A 21170-nucleotide genomic window follows, 5' to 3' on the forward strand; every position below is an offset into this window, starting at 1 on the left:
TGAAGTATAATTTAGTTTTTCTATGCTTTATATTAATATTTTATATGTGTAAATGAGTAATTTTAGTTTTATATGCACTTAGTAAGAACACACTTAAACTAAATTTTATGATAAAATATCAAAATTTGATGTAAAAAGTAGATAAATACAATACAAGAACGAGGCTACTAATGAAATTTTGATTTCTTGTACATCTCAAAATAAATCCGATAATAAATAAATCTGATCCAAATCCGATGCGTAATGGATATGGATTGAAAGGTGCAATCCGATAATCCTATTATCAATGGATTTAGATTTGGATTTGGATTTGGATTAAGGTATATTCGATCCGTTTGCAGGTTAGTTCGTCTTTTTTCTTTTTCTTTTTCCAATTTCTAACTTCTTTCTTTGTTTGTGCACGGAAAATAAGCCCATAATTCCAAACATATTAATTGGATTGGAAAATGAATAAATGCATTTTGGTACCTTGCTGACCATGTAATTGCCTTCTCCAGCTATAGACAGAACCATGGACCCAATTTGATATTAAGACAGTAGTTATTTGGTAGGCCTTGCCGCCCCTGTACTGAAAACGACGATAAATCAAAGGCAAAGGTTCATGCTAGATAGCAGCCCTATCTATTGCTGGATAAGAGGCTATATTCTCTATAAAACCAAAATGACATGAATTTAAAGTTCATAAACACAAGTTTTAGCTCCTCAAGCTCAACCCATGAAGCCTACCCCCCTTATACATTGCACAAGATCCTAGTCTCTCCAGCCAACAAACTACCACCTCCAAATTAATGCCAAGATTTGCTCAAACAATTCAACACCTTCTCATTTAGACTAGGACTTTCCATTTAGCTAAGTTTTTAAAGGTGGAGATAGACCCACTTTAGTTCTCTCTCTCTCTCTCTCTCTCTCTCTCTCTCTCTCTTTTGGGGGGTGAAACAGTCAGATTCATTGATAAACGGGGCAAAAACAGGATACATACAGGAAGAACACAACCCCAAAGGAAGGTTCTCGCAATACAGAAAATCCAGAAAACATAATCAATCCGGCATAAACATTGCCAGACAGCAAGTAAAAAAATCTCACATCTTGCAACCCAGCTCACTCGGAATTAAAGATGAGGAGTACCCATAAAAACTGCAGCAGCCAGTGCTTCAAGAAGACCATGACAGAGAACAATCTCTCAATCAACTTGGGACAGAAATCACCTTCAAGTGGAGGACTTTACCCACTTTAGTTCTTATCATGATTAACAGGAAGTATAAAACAGGACCTGCTAGCAAATTCTGTAGGCCATCATCCTGCAGTAAATTCTAGATTGGATAAATAAGTCTGCTACCACCAATACATAAGGCAAGTGTTGGCTTGCAGTTGGGGAAGATTCCTTCCAAGTGAACAAATGGAGTAAACCTGGTCCATGCTTTTTTTTATGTGCTTTTACTTTGTATCTGTCCAAATCCATGCCAAGTCCAATTCCTATCATCACTGCTGCATCCCAATTGGGACAAGCTTTGAAGATACCATCTTTTCTATATATTTCTTCTCAGTTATATATTTTCCAAGCACAATCATACAAGTTTTGACAATTTTTTTCTTCATATTTACCTAAAACACAATAGGGAGAAGATTAATCCTTCTTTCAATTAGACCTATTTATGTTTTGAGTAATTGTTGTTTTTCCAACTTTTAGACATCTGAAATTGAAGAAAGTGACTTTATAACTTTCATAGAGATAAGAACAAGATAAGTGCAAATTTGCATTGTATCATCCAAAAATCTAAGCATGACATAAAAAATTCCCAACTTGGCCAAGCTGTCAAAAACTTCGCCTCTGACAATCTTGTCCCTCATCATTGTCCAATAAAATGTGCAGTGCCGATGCAAACGTGGCACCACCCTCAACATTATCAGATAGCACAGATTGAATGTGCTGCAAGTTCTAGATTTGGTTGCCTTAAAATAACCAATCCCCCAGTCATCCAATTCTAACCATCTACATTCTACAGCACTCAAAGCTGACCCAGCCACAAGTTTACAGCATGGTACAATTGGGCAACTGCCACGTGGAATGCTATCATGGGTTTCTGTAGAAATTTGAAGCTTTGTGTTACTAGCCAATCTCTGCTCTGATCTCTGTGACAAGTCCCTGTCCTTCTAACTGTTGTTAAAAGAGTCTTTGGTCCATTCCCTTCCCAGTTTCTAGTTGCTCTTATAGCTCAGCTCACACACAAACAGAGAGAGAGAGAGAGAGAGACTTGTGGTGCTTTCCAAAACAGCAATTTATACACTGTAGGCCTTCAGTTTCCACTTCAAGAGAAGTCAGAGCTTGGCTTTTGATCAGGGGTGCTTTTCTATTCCATTTTCTGCTTCTGGGTGCAATTTTAGTACTCATTGTCCTTCTGGGTTTTTAACTTTCTCTTCGTTTGAATATTTTTTCTTTTGGGTTTCTTTTTGTAGAAAAAACCAGAAATTTTTCGTGTCATATCATTCATTGTCTTTCCTTTTTTTTTTTTTTCAATCACTTCTTATTAGTATTTTCCCTTAAGTGGTCAATGATGTCTCTATTTTCAACTGCAGCTTTTGAGTTGATTTTTCTCCATTATTTGCCTATTTCCATGGTGGGATTATTTTATTCTGGGTTCCATGTGGCTCTCAATTTTTTTAATAATGATAATGAAGAGTCTAATTTGGGTGGGCTCTTAATTTTTTAATCTGTAAAGAGCATGTGGTGTAGAAAACAATATATTGGGGCTTCATTTCATTGCTTCTCTTATTCCATTTCTTAGTACAGTTCCATATTTGGTATGCTGCAACATCTTTTGTTGGTTATTGTTTGATTATTAAATTAGTTAGTCAGTTGACCAACTAATCAATTAGTATTTTAAGTTGGTTTCTTCTAGATGAGGTATCAGTGCTTCTAAATATGGTTATCAATCATTTACAATAATCTAAAGTTGTCTTCTTGCTTTGTTTTACAGAAATCCTGTCTGCTGAGACATGAATTCTTGCATTCCTGATTGGAACTTTGAGGCTGATCTCCCTTTGACCAACCAAAAGAAACCCATGGGGTCTGTAATCTCTCTTATATATTCTCAAAGTTATTACCAGATTACTTGCCTGAATAAAATATTGTGCATTTTGAACTTGTTGAACTATCTTGATTGGGTGGCAAATTATACAGGCCAGACCATGAACTAGTAGAGCTCTTGTGGAGAAATGGACAGGTAGTTTTGCACAGCCAAACGCATCGAAAACCGAGTCTTAATCCTCCTAATGAGTCCAGACAAGTTCAAAAACAAGATCAGCAAACCATAAGGGTTGGTGGATTATATGGGAACTCAAGTAATTTGATTCAAGATGAAGACACAAGTTCCTTGATCCACTACCCTCTTGAAGATTCCTTTGACAAAGAGTTCTGTTCCCATTTTTTTTCTGAATTGCCTTCCTGTGATCCAATTGAGATTGACAAGCCAACCAAACAATTTGAAGAAGAAAAGTTTGCTAAGTTTGGTGCTTCTGATACGCCCCATCTTGTTTCCACTGCCCCCCAACCTAATGTTAAGTCCCCTGCTGGTATGGGATATCCTGCAAACCCAATGCCTCCTCCAAGATATCAATACAATAACTCAACTGAGCAAAACCAAAATCTAGGAGGCTTGGGGAAAGTAGTTAATTTTTCAACATTTGCTACCCCAGGCAAGGGTGATAGAGGATCTTCGAGAGGAAAAATAGGAGGGAAAGAGTCTGGCAATTTAACTCAGGGGGAGGTTAAAGAGTGTTCGGTAATGACCGTTGGTTCGAGTTACGTTGGTAGCAACCAAGTTCTAAATGACCTTGATGTGAGCAGGGCTTCAAGCAATTGTGATGGGACGACTGGTTTATCTGTTGGACCCTTCTATGACAATGTTCAAAAGATGATGCCTCAGAGTGAGACAGGGAAAACAGATACACTAGACCCAACTCTTACTTCGTCTTCTGGTGGTTCTGGTAGTAGTTTTGGCAGAGGAGGAAAGCAGTCTAATGTTGTCAATAGCAACAAAAGAAAGGGTAGAGATGCTGAAGACTCAGAGTGCCAAAGTGAGGTAAAAACCCTCTCTCCAATACATTGACTGCTTGTAGCATCACTTTCTTTTCACCATGACCAATAACCTGTGTATGTTTTAGGCTGCTGAACTTGAGTCAGCTGCGGGAAACAAGTCAGCACAACGGTCTGGGTCATCCAGGAGGAGCCGTGCTGCTGAAGTCCATAATCTCTCAGAAAGGGTAGGAGTTTCCTATCATTTCAAAGTTTTGGAATTTGTGATTTTGTTGCTATAACTTGTTTTTTAGTTACACTATAACTTGTTCGTTGATGCAGAGACGGAGAGATCGGATCAATGAGAAAATGAGAGCATTGCAAGAGCTCATACCTCATTCTAACAAGGTTTACTTTCTTAAAGGCCATTCAGTTTTTTCTGTCTGTAAAAAAATATATACCGCAGGCACTCACCATATCTTTCTTTATTCATACTACCTATTAACTTGTTTTCTTTTCTCTTGTAGTCTTTCAATTTTTATGTAATCATATATTGTTCTGACTGAATTGGTCCTTATTTTTCAGACAGATAAAGCATCAATGTTAGATGAGGCAATTGAATACTTGAAGTCTCTTCAGATGCAACTTCAGGTACAATGGCACCTCATAAAACTCAAACTGGTCCTATATTGTTTGTAGCTCAAGCTACTAATAACAACTTTCCTTGGTGCTTCAGGTAATGTGGATGGGAACCGGGATGGCACCAATGATGTTTCCAGCCATGCAGCACTATATGTCCCGAATGGGAATGGGAATGGGAGTGGGAATGGGAATGGGACCACCAGCCTTGCCTTCAATGCACAATCCGATGCATTTACCTAGAGTCCCTCTAGTTGATCAGTGCATGAATGTGGCTCCAGCAACAAACCAGGCTGTAATGTGCCAAGCACCGGTGTTGAATCCAGTTGATTATCATAACCAGATGCAAAATCCCGCTTTTCAGGAGCAGTATGCGCGTCTTATGGGCTTCCATCATATGCAGACTATGTCTCAGGTTTGTGTTCTTTGTCTTGAATTAAATGTTTAGTAATATAGTGGTTTTGTACACAAGTAAATTATTCGCCATTCTTGTCTTGTTAGACATGCTTTCTTATTTTTTTTCTTTTTTCTAACTGAATTTTTTTCATTTTATCATATCTAAATTTTCTTGCAGCCTATGAATATGTTCAGATTTGGCTCCCAGCCTATGCAACAGAATCAGATGACAGCACCAACTGGCATCAACAGTGGACCTTTAGGTGGAGGAGGTACAGCTAATGATACTTTAAGTGGCAAGATGTGTAAGTCACTTCATCAACCACTTATCTTAGGTCACTTTATTGATTTCTAAGACTCAGATTTGCAAACAAAGTATGTGGAAAGTTGTATTGATAGGCCAGTAACTGACTGCTCCTCCATCTTGGAGATAATCATTGTTTACAAGAAGCATGCTTAACTTTTCAAACTCATAAACTTTTGTTAAAGAAACCGTGTGAACCGTAGTTTGTGGATTCTTATGTTTGATGGCTGTCAAAATCAGGGTCTATGTAGCAAATTGGGTTGAACTTATGAATATTTCCTATCTTATCTTCGTTGCAATCTCCCAATAAAGTGAATGGTCGCAAACTTCTTCCCTGCTGTGAGGCGTTTAGCCACAAATAATCTTGTTGTGCACAATTGTGGCTCATATTATCTGCTAAATATAGGCCATTATGTCTTTTTTTAGTCCCTTACACTGAATTCTCCTTTTAGCTATCAACAGTCCTGACGCTGATGCTCTGTAGCTATAATTGTCATTTTGACATGTAAAAAACTGTTTTGTTTTTGTTAAATCCTTGATGCCATAAGTGTCCCTGTCATACTAATTTTAATAGACACGCTGTTTTTTTCTGATGTTAACAGGTTAATCAGTGAGTGTGCATGCTTATCTCCTCTCTATGGTCCCCTGGCTTATTCAACAAGATTATTTTAAGGTGGCAAAAGTTGTTGTGTCGAATATATTTCTAGCTCGCACTGTTCACATGCCTCCCCAACCAACGAGCGACGTACGATCTTACCGCATAGTTGAGGTGATCGAAGAGTCACTTCTCCTACGTACATGCCAATGAACAACTACTGCAAGAGTTCAAAACATCCCAAGCCTAGTTGTGCAGCTTCCTGAATTGAGTTTTTGACTCTGGTAAAAAGTAAGATAGTATTTCAGTTCATGTCCAACAACATGTATAAAATACGGGCATATTTCTGCTCATTGATGTTCTCTTATAAAAATATGCCTCAATTTTTTAATGGATATTGATGTTTCCTGAAGTGTTTCTTTGTTTGCACCTTTATGCTTATGCTTTTGCCTGTGATTGTTATATCTGTCACTGTAAGTATATGGAGAAACTGGAAATGAATAAAGGAAAAAGTTGAATCACTGAGGCTTTTCTTTACCTTTTAGCTTAAATGTTACAGTTCATGTTCTGAAATATTAGTCTATTTATGACCTGTTGTTTTCAAGGTTTGAAGATCAAAAGGAATTTGCTTCTACCACTCTTTCTCAAGCTTTATCTTGTTCTTTACAAGTCAAGCTGCAATTAATTGAAAGGTAGTGGTGGTCTTGGAATCAAAATAAAAGCAAAGCCAACTACTACCAGCTCTGCTGATATTGGGGAGAAAAACTCGTATATCATGGGGATAACACTATTTTGCTATCCCCAACCAATCATGCTCCGCCATGCATAATAAGAATTCCACATGACTGAGCGTGATTGGATGGGGATAGCAAAACAATGCTATACCCGTGACATGCAAGTCCTCGATATTGGGGTACCCTTTTTTTATCTCTAACTCCATGTTACACAAGTCATAAAACTCCAAGATCAAGCACATGGCTTGCAGGGCTGATCCTTTATTGCATAATTTGACTTGGAGCTCTCCTTCATTTTCTTTAATGGTGAGAGCTATGAACATGGAAACTTTCCCAAATCTGATTAAAATGGTGTGCCTTGTGCTTCTCGCAGAGTCAATTATACAACTTGTGCTTCTGTATTTCTAGCATTTTGATCTTCAAGTCAACAACTGCCACAAAGATTATGTCTCCTCCTCCCTACCCTTTTTCTGTAGATGCTTTTCTTTTTCTGGTTTCCAATTGTTTCACCAAGTTCAATAATTGGTCTTGAAGCAAAAATGTCTAATTATGTTTTATTTAGATTAACAATTTTGGAACCAACGTGCCTTTTAGCTTAAGTACTGAGATTAGTTAGTGAGGAGATAATTAGGAGGTACGATCAAATATAATAATGACTTACAAGTGCACGTGCATGACTCACATAGGCCTCCCACTATCATTATAAAAATAAATAAAAATTCATTTGATCAAAATGTCATTACCTTTCCAGCAAGAAGGATTTCTGCTTTCTCCGACAAGTATAAGATCATCATTATATTCTATCAAGTAGGGTGGGTTCATATTCATCTTTCCCAAATTCCAACTCACTTTGAGAACTATTTCATCAATCACATAGTAAACTTATCACATTGACACTCACCAGTATGAGCCGAAAAGTTATAATTAACAGTGTGATCAGTAAATATCGTATATATAACATTACGGTTAATTATACATATACTATTTTGATATTTTATGAAAATTGATATGTCTTCACCTTCCCCAGGTAGTATCTCTTTTATTTATTTATTTTTGGCTTTTGGGATGAGGGTTGGGGGTGTGGTCCTTTTTATAATGGGCAGATTCCCCTTGTATTTCAAATGCAAATAGTTAGGCATCATCATCATGAATTCAAGCCTATTGCTTCAGCCAACATGGGTTGATTGAGTTGGTAAGGATCGTTTTCTTTGCTATCAAGGTTTAGATTCAAATCCCGCTGCCGACAATTCCATTTAGTGGTTAATCTCAAAGAGGCTTTGGTATACCCTGACCTTGAAATGGGGGTAGCCTCCTCTTCCCCTATACTTTTTATTACTGGGAAAAAAACAAGACTATTGCTTTCCAATTATCATGGGCCCCGCAAGAAGATCTAACCATATAAGCAGATAACAGAAGATAAAAGATGTCAAGAGCCAGTTGAAGCTAGTGGCAAAAGCCAGCTCTCTTATCTTTTGGGTTTTTTTTTGTTTTTTGTTTTTTTAATTAATGATTATTATTACTAATATATCCTCAGTCCCCACTATATATCTTTTTCTTGACGTTGGAAGGTGGATGAAGATTGATGTTGCCGGCCGCAGCAGATTGGTCCCATTCTTGCAAAACTTGCCTACAGCCAACGTTATTCATGAACACCTTTTTTCTTAGCTTCTGTCTTGTCCGCAAGTTGGAGGGACTTAAGATAGTAATTTCCAGTCATGTTCATTGCATTTATCATCACGATCATTTATGCCCCACTTCCAAGATTTTCACTTCATTCTGAAAATCAATTGTTTTTTCCACTCAATCATTAGCCTTCGTTTTTTTTATCACCTAATAAATCATTGGTTTAGTTTTTTTAGGTCAGAAAATCATTGGTTGATTACTAAATCAATTTGAATAATTTTATATACACATTTTTTTTTTTAAGTCACAAGAAATTACATCAAAACGAACTTTCAAAGCTACCGATTGAGCAAGCCTAATCGAGTCATAAGTGCCCTATAGTAGCCTTGTGGTTAGGGTTCGAGACTTGAGACTTGGATTTAGGGTTTGGAGGCTCAAATCCATTTTTGTAATGCTAAAATCATTTTCTAATAATTGAAACTATTTTTAAAGTATAGCAAATATGACTCGATTATATTTAGGGTTGGCGGCTGTACTGTCAAAGTATATTTAAAGTGTGTAGCCGCGCGGCTATACTATTTCAATATTAATATATTTTGACCGTACAGCCGTGCGGCTATACTGTTAAATATTCGAATATACTTTAAGAGTATAGCCGCCGGCTATACTATTTAAATATTAATATATTTTTAAAGGATAGCCGCCCGGCTATACCTTTAAAATATTCGAATATATTTAACGAGTATAGCCGCGCGGCTATACCGTTAAAATATTCGAATATATTTTACAGGGGCTATACTATTTAAATATTAATATATTTTGAAAGTACAGCCGGGCGTCTATACCGTTAAAATATTCGAATATATATTTTACAGGAGCTATACTATTTAAATATTAATATATTTTCTATAAACAATTTTATGTCATGAAATTCAGCACTCCATACAAAAAGTCAGTAATTAACATTTTTACAATTTGAATTTTCCATTTTTAACAACAAAGAAACAAAAAAAAAAAGTAGATTCGTTTATATTCTATAATTTCTCCAATTCATGAGCATTTGTTATATACATTTGTTAATGAATATAATTCATTCCTTCTTCTACCTTGGTAAAACCATTTAAACATTTCACAGGTTTCTGGAAATCAAAAACATGAAATGGTGTTGGGTTTTGAAAATAAAGACGATCAAAAAGGCTGGAGACTTTTGTTAAGTGGGCCTTGCCTTAAGAGGCCCTCTTCAGCTTTCAATAGACCCAAGCATGGGCCTGCATGAGAATGGTGTTCAGCTGGCCCTCCTTAGCTAACAGGATCCTTATAAAAGAGGTGGCCCTCCTCAACAACCCCACTCCATTTGTATTTGCTCCTCATACGGCATATGCAACAAGTGTAACATGTGGGGGGATTTTCACCTTTTAATTCCACGTTTTTCATCATCCTTGTGAAGATGAAAACTACATTATGCCTTGAGAATTAGGGTTGGCTATCCCTCGGTGCTAGTTTAGATAAGAAGGAAAGATCGAGAAAATTGTTTTAGGTTTATGATAAACTAGCTTCTCTGCACGCGCTTCCGCGCCTGCTAGAGGCTTTTTTAAAAAAAATTTAAATTTATTTAGAATTAAAAAAGATAATGGGTAGTTGTGTTCCATAAAAATAGGATCTATTATCTGATATTTCTTTTAATTTTAATTTTTTTATATGAAAAGGTGTGAATTTACCATATTATCCTCATTTAATTAATAATTTCACTTCTTAATGTTTGCATTAACCAAGGGCATTTTATGGTATTTTGAATGTTTTACCATTCTCTGTCTTTTGCTTTATATGTATAGATATAGAAAGATGGTTGGTTAGTATTTAGAGTATTTCCACCCATTTGTTAGAGCAGTTCCAGCAACAGCCCTTTGCTAGGGCAGGACGGGGCCCAAGTGAGGTTTTGGAATTCCAGCGGGCTTAGCTGCCCAGGCAGCAGCTGGGTCCTAGCAAACTAGGCCATCCCAAAGGAAAAAATAGATTGGGTTGTTGTTTGGGTTTGCTGATGTCAGCGATGATGTCATCAACGAAAAAAGATATTAAAAAAATCTTTAAAAATACTAAAAATTTCAGAATTTTTTAAAATAAATATTTAGTCATATTCTTCACTTCCCATACCAAAACTCTATACAAATTCTTCTTCTCATATCTCATGTGAATAGTGATTGCCATGGCAATGGGTGGAAAAGGGCTGCCACTATTCATATGAATAGTAACAGCCCATGCCTTGCCCTTGCCCTTTGCCATGGCAAATGGGTGGAAGTGCTCTTATGACAAAAAGTAAGGGGGCAAAGGCTGTTACTATTCACATAAATAGTGCTTGCCCTAGCAAATTTTTTGTTGGTTTTCCACCCATTACCATGGCAACTCAAAGGTAACCACTATTTACATAAGATATGAGGAGAGGAATTTGTATAGAGTTTTGGTGTAGGAAGTGAAGAATATGGCTAAGTATTTATATATATATATATAATTGAAATTCTGAAATTTTTGGTTTTTTTTTCCTTTTTTTTTTCAATTTTTTTGTTATTTAAATTGAATACTGACGTCAGTATTTAGTCATCTTGCCCAAGTCTTGCTTTGACTCTTGTCCAGGCCGATGGAACCCAGCGCTTGTCCTAGCAAGCCTTGATTGTTGGAAACGGGACTTAGGGCCTAGAGGGCCTCTTGATCGGGCTAGCCCCTCCTGTTGAAAATGCTCCTAGTGCTAGGTTTTTTTTATGAACCTCCTAGTGCTAGTTTAGATAACAAGGAAAGATCAAGAAAATGGTTAGAATTATGATAAATAATAAGATATCTTTTTATGTTAATGACCGGATGTGCATCAATCAATGAACAGACTGAGGCCGCACTAACAAAAAATAAAATGAAGGTTTCTTGTTCTCACATTGGTACGTGTGTAGATGATGAACATAAATGTGACTGGTTTACTAATGCAATTAACAAAGAACGTTGAAGAATAATCTGAACTTTCCTTCTTATTAAATCCATTCCCAAGAAAAGGAAAAGAAAAAGAAGAAATCAAAACACCAAATCCCGGGACTGAAGTGAGCAATTGGTGAAAGAAAAAACAAAAGATGGTCAGAATCTGTCTCTGACTTCTGTGAGCGCTCAAGTCGAGGAGGAAAGAGAAGATATTTGTGTGACCATAAATAAAAGAAGAAATATAATTACTGCATTTTCAACACGTGGTTGGTTAAGTGCCCATCAATCATCTTCATGTAGGTCTTTTTTCCCACATGACATTTCATTTTTGCACGGAAAAGGGGTTTCAGCTTAAATCACTGGTCCACCAAACCTGGTCGGTGGTGGTGACCCCATTGAGTAATGAAAGAGAAATAATATGTTACACATGGATTAAGGAAATCTATCATATTAATTTTTGTATCTTCACCAAATCCTTGGGTAAACATCAGTCCTTTTTGAGAAAATGGGATTTCATTAACACATCAAGAAAACACATTAAGATGTGACAACATGCATACAAGCAGCCTCATTAATTTTTTTTTTTTTTATAAAGAAAACTCAAAGGGATAAAACCTTAAAATATAAACCTTATTACTGTGGTAGTGTGTACTAGGAGCCTTAAGTTCGAACCCCTATAATATTGTAATAGTGTGTATGTGTGAGAAACCCCCTCCACTTATAGTTTTCACTATCGCTTATACTAAAAAAACTCATTTTATTGATTTGTCATTTGCCCTCAAATCATGTCTCTCAAATTCTGAATTAATGCTAATTGACAGCAAGGCCTAACTAGTTCACCTACACACAAATGTGAATTGCGTGAAAGTAGGGTACTCCACATTCGGGAGTCCAAGAGCGTCATGGATTTAAAAGTAATTTTATTATTTTTTCTAATTAATAAATGGAATTAGCGTTTGACATAATAAATTCATGTATGACACCTACACACAATTAGATTGTAAGTCGCTGTTAGTTTTAAATGATGCATTTAATCACTTAAATAAAAAGGTAATGGACTTTTTGAGTGGTGGATAAGTGGGGCTCCATTTGTTTCTGAAAAGGCACCATGTACTCAATTGATAGTGATACCGATATATAGCCTATTGAATTTGAACCAGCAAATTGTTGAGAAGGATTCATGTGTTTACTTCACATCAAGTAAAAGTAAATGGGGCTCATACAAAATTAGGAATTGAAGGAATCCAATTCTTGGGTATGAGGTGATATTCTAATTCATGGAGATCTAACCCATTAGGAATTCATATGTTTTACCCATTATATTCTCAGAAAATTTTAAAAATTCCAAATTTGTTATCTACTTTAACCCAACAACGAGGACATTTTAGCAATTAGCACCACTCCAACCTCAATTTCATATAATTTAGTAAACAACTTTAATAAGAATCTGGAATCTAATTCTCCTCAATTTAATTCATCCTCAATTTAGTTTATCATAAGCCATTCAATTACGAATTAGTAAATATATTGAAAAGGAAGGCCCAACGTGGAACCATTCTTAGTTTCCAACCTTAACCAGCAAAGATGTATGAAAAACACTGTTGACACTTTGGTTTTTGTTTTCTTTGTTTGTTTAAGTTAGGTTTATATTTTCTCCATTAATTGGGGTGGTCCAACTTGGTGGTTATAAGTGGGGCCTGAAAATAATAAAGAGTTGCCATGGTAGAAAAAGGTTAGTTGATTACGACTTCTACATATATTTCTCTTTCAATATCCTTGTACGTTGTATAACATGTAGACTCACTCAACTGGTGATTAAAAAAAAATTGAGGTTTATTAAGCATTATATCGTTTTCAAGCTACTCCACTAGGATTGTGATGAATTTAAGCTTGAGACGAAATAACCTAGTAGTTATATGAGGTTCCCTTCTCTTGATTCAACAATGAATTGTAAGGAGATGCAGGTTAATTCGGTTGATTAGAGCAATGTATTCGTCCCTTGCACACAAGGGACTCGCGAGCATAATTCTCTTTCAAGTAATTTAGAGTAATTTAAACTATCATTTGATTTTTAAAGTTTGCTTAATTTCATAATGACTTTTATACTCATTCTCTTCGATATGTTTTTAACACTTCCAAATAAATAAATAAATAAATATAGAGTTTCAGTTGAGGAATCCCTCAAATAAGCCCTTTGTATGGCCCACTCCGTATTGTATTTCACTAATCCAAATCATCTATTTTGTAGATACTCATTCAAAGATCATCTCTACAAAAAATCATTTGAATCCGATATCATTTGACCATTCAATTGAATTATTGAAATTTTAGTATTTTCTTGAAGCACCGTGTTCAATGATTTTGTAAGACACATTTGGATACCGAAATAATTTCCAATTATCTAATTTTTTGCAAGGATAATCTATGAATGTAGACTTAAAAAATAGATAGTTTGGATCGTTGAAAAAATATTTGTATGGTACCCTAAAGTGTGTCCCCCAAATAAAATAATTTGGAAGATCTCTCAATAAAAGGAAACTATATATATATATATATATATATATATATATATCTATATATGACATGTAAGTATCGATTATTACCACGCCATATGATCAATGTGATGTAAAAATTTGGTTCCTCTCGTATTATTCATTTTCAAGCTTTGACTTCCCCTTTTATCATTTTGGTATTGACTAGCTCCATTTGAAAGGACTATATACAATGTGCCAATGAGTCATCTGAAATTCATTTGTTTCCTTTATTTTCTTCTTATTCAAATCTTGACACATGTAAATTGTAGTAAATCTGTTAAGTATGGCAATGGAAGTCCTATGTGTAACACTATAATTATAAATTATTGGCTAGATTATCTTTAGGAAAAAAGAAGGACTACTTCCATTGTAAACGTTATTTTCATGAGATCTAAATGTCCACTTACACCAATTTAAATATTTGTGATTTAGTTGATTAGTGCCCCGCATGATACACAGTTTCACAAGAAATATGTTTGATGCATGACACAATGCATGACATGACAATGAATTTAAATATATAATAAGGGCTAGCTAAAATGGCAAACGGTGGAGAATGGAGATAGGTGCACTATTCTATTCCTATTTGAGTAGCTAGACTGACTTTCATCTAATTAATTATATGATTTTTAAGTGCACAAGATTTGCAACCTTTCGTTTCGAGAGATGATAATATGTACTAGTGTTGAAAATATGCGTCTTCAACTTCAAGTATTCATCATAGTTGGTGTTTTTATTAAGACACTTGTCAGGGTCACACGCAACGGGATTTCATTTTTGACTATTCTCGATCAATAATACAATATCATATGGGATAACTTTGTTATGTGTCATACTGATATTGACCGAGGATAACAAAACAGTGCTATTTCCATTACAAATAAGTTTTTTTTCCTTAGAATTTCCCTTTTAAATAGCATGTGAGAAAGAAAAAAAAGATCAAACATACAAAAAAAAGAAAAAAAAAAGATATTTGTAAATTAGCACCAAAAGGTCAAGATGAGGATTGAATGAGATGAATTGACCAGAGAATTGTGTATGCATAATGTATTGCAGATGCCCGATATTGGTTGGAACTTGGGTCATGTGGTGTGTTTGTATATAATATAGATAATTAGGTTCCACCTATAATTTTAGGGTCCTCTTTGTAAATTATCTCTCTACTTACCACTCGTTCGGTATATTATAGATAAATGAGATTGAGACTGAGTTATCTTGAATATATCATGTGAGTGGTTTTTCAAATCGAGTGCAAGAGTTATCAATATGAAGAGCAAACTGCGCAATGCGATAAGCAACTCTATTTGTGCGGTGTTGAATATGAAATTTGGAAAATAACAAATTGATGAAATTTAACATGGCCTTTTATCCTCTATGTATGTTTGTGTGATATATTTTTTCCGTAAGTTAAAAAAATATTATATGAATTCAAATTCACGATTTGTAACATAAAAAAAACAAACAATTTGCAAAAGTATCAATTAACTTTCTTGTGACATAGTTTAATCAATTTCAACTTTGAAGAGGTTCTTTTTGCAGAGGCAACCGTGACTGGTACAAAATTATGAAAGCAATCCATGCATTTGGGAAACAACCATATAAGTCCTTCAAATAATTCAACACTTGAATTGTCCTTTTTGTATCTTATGGTAAAGTTTCTCTCATGATTCGTAATTTCGGGAAACAAATCATTCCCATTAATAATAGAAATATCATTACGTTTCATCAAACCTTCAAGATTCCTACAATATATCTCTTCAAGCTGTCATCATTTGCAGTCTTTAACTTCTCCGAATTGAATAAAAATTCAAAATTTTATTCGTATGTGTGAAATTGTTCAAATCTATTTTTTAACTTAACAAAATTGCTCCCCCGTAGGAATGCTTCGAGTCCTAATATCCGTGGAGTGTGTGTCATTTTAGTATACTATTGCACCTCTCAATAGGAATTGTCCTCAAAAAATAGAACCCAATATTTCCTAATTTATTCTCCGTTAATTGACTTAAGCTAGAAATTTTAAAAAAAATTGGGCCTTTATTGAGTTTTCTCTTTTTAATTTTGAATTGAATAATTGCACAAATTATTTATTTACAATAATTGGTCTTTTTTTTAAATATTTATAATTACAATACTTGGGCCTTAATAATACTTATACAAATTTGGGGCCCTTCCAATTTGAGGGCTTACGCGGCCGCCTTGCCTGCCAGTGCTTGGCTTCCCTATTCTCAAAACAACTCGATATCTAATTCACCACCCCTAATGAATGCTATTGATATGAACGGTAGAAGAATGGGTCTGACCAAATTAAGAATTAAATGGAATTAAATGAAAATTTGAAAATGCCAACGTATATCTGGAAAAACTGTCTACAAGGAAATTGTCAAAATTAAGTTTAATATTTGACACGCCAAGATTAAAAAAAATTAAAAACAACCCAAAGTTAGTCAACATTACCCATTTCAGTAAACAGTAATAAACAGCTCATATAACATACTTCTACAACGTATTAGGTCATCAATTTATACAATTTTAGACAATATACCTGTATTTTAATATAATAAAAGGATCGCTTTTTAGAAATGAATAAATAAGGAATTCGGTGACTATTAAGCATGTTTATAGAAAACAATCACTTTCTTTATTCAATTAAAACTGGAAAAATAAAATATTGAGAACATGGACATCGCCAAATCAGCATCCTAGCAAAGCAGTCATCATCAAGTTCGTCTTTGGCATGCTGCATTTTCTAGTTTCTTATTTATTTCTCGACGACATGGCCATGAAAACTTCACGTAATCCAAAACAAATATGTAACGCAAGTGCGTCGTATAAAACCACAAATTTACAGTTACAAGACTTGGATCTTTGTTTAGCATCATGACGTGTGTTTCTAGGTCATGTTGGATCTTAAAAAAACTACGGTAAATAAATATATGATTGTATGTATATTCTCGCATTTAAAAAAAAAAAAAAAAAAAAAAGAGTGAAAAAAAAAGAAGAAAATAAATTTCTGAATTTGCCACTACCCTAATTAGGTACGAATTTTAATTCCATGCTGTATAGCAAATTTACTTGAACGTTAAAAAGGGAAATGAAGAATAGGAAACAAAATTTTCAATAATTTCGTATCAATATTAAAGGCTGAAAGACCGTACACGGTACACCAATCAATACACAAAACCGAAAATGCCCCTACTTTGCAAATCCCAGTGTTTGCGCCAAAATTGGAATCACAGTCCCGGTAAATTTCCAAAATATCCCTTACACGTGGCACATTATTCCAGCGAGTACAGGATAAAGCGATCTTGGCGAGTACAAAATCGTTTCGTTTCATCTTCTTCGCCATTTGGCTGTCACAGCGTAGCTGTCTATATAAAGGCAGGGCAACCTAGACGGTGGAAATCAAATTTCGACTCTCCTATTTCTATGAAACTCTGTTTCCATTTCCAAACCAAATACTCACCAAATCCCTAAATTCTTGTGCATCCAAAACGCAGCCAAATCCCGCGTTTCGATTCCCCGATCTCTCCAGAGCCGCTGCGAATTCCGGCGATTCTGGTGCGTGCTTTCACCGGAGGGAATTGAAATCCGATCGCGGCTGTTTGAATACAAAGAAACGAGAGTGAATTTCGAATCGTCAGGCACAAGAAAGGCGCATGAGCTGGTTGGGAAAGCTGGGTTTCACAAAGAGGAAATTGAATTCCAATTCTAATCACTTCATTACGTGTCTCTTAATCTTCATCCTCCATTATTCCCCTCAATTGCCTCTTACTCTGCTTAAATTCGAGAAGAAAGCCCTCGATCCATTATTATCATTATCCAATCTTAATTTTAATCCAAATTTTAATCGTAATATCAATTCCTCTTTGAATCACTATGGCGTCTGGAGCCAAGAGTAATCCCCAATTGCGCAGAGGTCCATTCACATTTTCCATTCTTTTCTCTTCCAATCTCTTTCTTTTTTGGGTTTGAAAGTTTTTTTTAACGGTTTTACTGCTCTGTGTAATTTGTAAAATAATTTTTTAAATTTTGGATTGAATATTTTTATTTCATAATTTGTACAAATGCAGCCGTGTGCTATTCAAATGGAGACAAGAAGCAGACGTCAGGCGGAACGACGACGTCCCCATCTGTAATAGTGATAGGTGGTGGTATGGCCGGAGTTTCGGCTGCTCGTGCTCTTCACGATGCCTCAATTCAGGTACCCTACCCACATTGAAATTCCAACTCAATGCTTTCTACATTGAAGTGTGCAATTAGGGTTTTTAAATTTTTTGAATTTTGATGGTCAGGTTATGCTGTTGGAGTCTCGGGACAGACTGGGTGGTCGAGTTTACACCGATTACTCATTTGGTTTCCCTATTGACTTGGGTGCATCATGGTAAGCTGAGAATGTGACTTGCTTCCTGTGTTTGGAATTTGAGTTGCTTGTATTTGGCAATTGAAGCCTAAATCCTTGATCTTTGTTTATGCTTCAGGTTGCACGGAGTATGCAAAGAGAATCCATTGGCACCATTGATTGGGAGATTGGGGTTACCCTTATACCGTACGAGTGGGGATAACTCTGTCTTATATGACCATGACTTGGAGAGGTACATAATATCTTCCTTCAACTAATAGTTCCCTTGTTGTAGGAAATGCTGTGAATTTTAAATGTCATTTAAGTTTGGGTTGTCGATATGCATTGTTATGGTTTTAGTGTGGCTTGGTTTTTGTTGGTTGTTTTGAATTGAATGGTTCGTACTCGTATAAGTTGTTTTATTTTTCCAACCTTCTAGTATGGTGCCAAGATTTGCTTTTAACAGTTTAAAGCACAACAGTCTACCATGTAATATATTTTATTTATGGTCAATACATTCAAGAATGTGCTTTGATACAAATGATTTTAACACATTGCTTCATCTTTCTGTGAAGTTGACTTTTTGTCCGAGCCTTTATATTGTAGGGTGATAACTGACATTGGTTGTAAATTCATATTGTCTTTGCAGCTATGCACTTTTTGATATGGATGGGAAGCAAGTTCCTCAAGATTTGGTCACCAAAGTTGGTGAAGTGTTTGAGAACCTTTTGAAAGAGGCAAGTCATCTTATGTTTTTTTTTTTTTTTTTTTAAGGCTATAGCCTTGTGAGACGAAAGGTTTCACTTCTATCTTAACCCTCAAATAATGGCTTGCCATTGTGGACATTCTTTGACATCATTTTTTGTTTTCGTAGTGCAGACAGATAAGGTAAGAGAGGAATTTAGCGAAGACATGTCCATCACTCGTGCCTTTTCAATTGTTTTTGAAAGGAACCCGGAATTAAGGTACCATAATTCCAAGCCGCATTTATTTTTATTTTTTAAGCTTTTGACACTCTGTTGGTGTATAAATAGTTTACCAAAATTACTTTCATATGTGTCGTACAGGTTGGAAGGAGTTGCACATAAGGTTCTGCAGTGGTACTTGTGCAGAATGGAAGGTTGGTTTGCAGCAGATGCTGATACGATTTCACTTAAATGCTGGGATCAGGCAAGCTTATTATCCCTCAGATTACTTTTCATTACACATTACACTGTTTGAATTTTCAGTTCAACTATAGACATTGATATCTTTGTGCTCAAGTATGGCATGTAACAAGTTAATAACCTCGAATGGCCATTAATTATCAATTTTGTTTCTCTTATATAGGAAGAACTGCTCCCTGGTGGTCATGGCCTTATGGTCAGGGGCTACCTCCCTGTTATAAACACACTTGCCAAAGGTCTTGACATCCGTTTGGGCCACAGGTTTGCATCAGTTTTCCTTTTCATATTCTCCTATATAGTTCTGCAATCTGCTTGTAGCTTAATCAACAAGCATATAACTTTTCTCCTGTTCTCAGGGTCACAAAAATAGCAAGGCAATATAATGGAGTTCATGTAACAATAGAAGATGGGAGTACATTTGTTGCAGATGCTGCTGTTGTAGCTGTTCCTCTCGGTGTGCTTAAGGCAAAGAGCATATCGTTTGAGCCAAAGCTACCCAACTGGAAGGAAGAAGCCATTGCTGACCTCGGAGTGGGAATTGAGAATAAAATAGTGTTGCACTTCGAAAAGGTGTTTTGGCCAAATGTGGAGTTTTTGGGAGTGGTTGCTGAAACATCTTATTGCTGCAGCTACTTTCTAAATCTTCACAAGGCAACTGGTCATTCTGTACTTGTTTATATGCCTGCAGGGCAGCTGGCTAAAGACATAGAGAAAATGTCTGATGAAGAGGCTGCTAACTTTGCTTTTATGCAACTCAAGAAGATCCTTCCAGATGCTTCTTCCCCGGTACTCCTTGTTTCTAACTTCTACTAGACTTTATGTGAAATTTGATGAGTCTTATTTATTTTTGAGCTGTAACTTAACTTAATTGATGCCTTTCCAATTATGCAGATTCAGTATCTTGTTTCTCGTTGGGGCAGTGATGTTAACACGCTTGGGTCCTATAGCTATGACATGGTTGGAAAACCCCATGATTTGTACGAGAAGCTAAGGGTCCCAGTGGATAACCTATTTTTTGCCGGGGAGGCAACAAGCGCGGACTTCCCAGGCTCTGTGCATGGTGCATTCTCTACTGGAGTGATGGCTGCTGAAGACTGCAGGATGCGTGTTCTGGAGCGATATGGGGAGTTGGATTTATTCGAGCCGGTCATGGGCGAGGAGGCCATGTCCATCCCGCTTTTGATCTCCCGCATATAACTTTAAGGCCACACCATCCTTCAGATATATGAATGCGAGTATTGAAGATATGTTCAGGTTGGGTTGGGCGACAAACAATATTGCCATGTTGATTCGGCTGTCTGGGAAAGGTCGTGGAAAATCACCGTTTTCCCTTGAATGAAGCAGCCAAGCACTGGTGTATCTGTTTGTAGTCCTCATCTGTTTGGGCTTATCTGTATTTGCGCAATCATTGGACAATCACCAAATGATATGAATCTAGTCTAATAAATAGCTAGTGGAATATTACAATAAATTGTGATATTAGAGGTCAATATATCTAGTATTTAATTGGTGGGCAGGACGTTACAATTTGTCATGTTCAAATGAATGTGGGTTTTCTCTCTTCTGCTCTAATCTTATGCATGCTTGTCTGTCCGTTACAATTTGTCATGTTCAAATGAATGTGGGTTTTCTCTCTTCTGCTCTAATCTTATGCATGCTTGTCTGTCCGTTACCCAGAATTAGAAAGGAAACTTTCTGCAACTGATTTAATGTCAGCATTGGTGGATTCTCTCATTGGATTCATTAAAAACTTAAAGGCTCTGTTTAAAGAATAATACTAGTCTTACCACAATTTTATATCACATGATGTGGTAGCTGATGTGTACATGCCACATCATGTAAAATACTAGTTTTTGTTTTTCTAATTTTA

The 21170-nt window shown here is 35.9% G+C and overlaps 2 protein-coding genes across 2 annotated transcripts; both read left to right on the forward strand.

The window, feature by feature from the left end:
• Positions 1 to 1818: 1818 nt before the first annotated feature.
• PIF4 (phytochrome interacting factor 4) lies at positions 1819 to 6467 on the forward strand. The gene is made up of 9 exons (XM_088251125.1): positions 1819 to 2340; positions 2976 to 3065; positions 3179 to 4079; positions 4162 to 4260; positions 4355 to 4420; positions 4598 to 4663; positions 4749 to 5066; positions 5226 to 5352; positions 5954 to 6467. Exons 2-9 carry the CDS (start codon positions 2995 to 2997, stop codon positions 5956 to 5958), a joined length of 1653 nt encoding a protein of 550 aa, XP_088107251.1. The 5' UTR covers positions 1819 to 2340; positions 2976 to 2994; the 3' UTR covers positions 5959 to 6467.
• Positions 6468 to 17185: 10718 nt separating this feature from the next.
• Positions 17186 to 20865, forward strand: PAO2 (polyamine oxidase 2). Its single transcript, XM_088250316.1, has 10 exons — positions 17186 to 17711; positions 17866 to 17996; positions 18088 to 18176; positions 18274 to 18387; positions 18784 to 18875; positions 19018 to 19099; positions 19202 to 19304; positions 19464 to 19561; positions 19657 to 20086; positions 20192 to 20865. Exons 1-10 carry the CDS (start codon positions 17672 to 17674, stop codon positions 20495 to 20497), a joined length of 1485 nt encoding a protein of 494 aa, XP_088106442.1. The 5' UTR covers positions 17186 to 17671; the 3' UTR covers positions 20498 to 20865.
• The last annotated feature ends 305 nt before the right edge of the window (positions 20866 to 21170 follow it).

The sequence above is a fragment of the Prunus avium genome, chromosome 3, assembly GCF_965620075.1.
Source record: "Prunus avium chromosome 3, drPruAviu1.hap1.1, whole genome shotgun sequence".
NCBI classification, from domain to species: Eukaryota; Viridiplantae; Streptophyta; class Magnoliopsida; order Rosales; family Rosaceae; genus Prunus; species Prunus avium.

Excerpts from the sequence above, each read along its gene's own strand:
- PIF4 (XM_088251125.1), top strand. The coding sequence starts at position 2,995 with ATGAATTCTTGCATTCCTGATTGGAACTTTGAGGCTGATCTCCCTTTG. Across the intron at positions 4,080-4,161 it reads ACTCAGAGTGCCAAAGTGAG|GCTGCTGAACTTGAGTCAGC; the intron begins GTAAAAACCCTC and ends TGTATGTTTTAG. Across the intron at positions 4,261-4,354 it reads TCCATAATCTCTCAGAAAGG|AGACGGAGAGATCGGATCAA; the intron begins GTAGGAGTTTCC and ends TCGTTGATGCAG.
- PAO2 (XM_088250316.1), top strand. The coding sequence starts at position 17,672 with ATGGCGTCTGGAGCCAAGAGTAATCCCCAATTGCGCAGAG. Across the intron at positions 18,388-18,783 it reads TATGACCATGACTTGGAGAG|CTATGCACTTTTTGATATGG; the intron begins GTACATAATATC and ends TTGTCTTTGCAG. Across the intron at positions 19,562-19,656 it reads GACATCCGTTTGGGCCACAG|GGTCACAAAAATAGCAAGGC; the intron begins GTTTGCATCAGT and ends TCCTGTTCTCAG.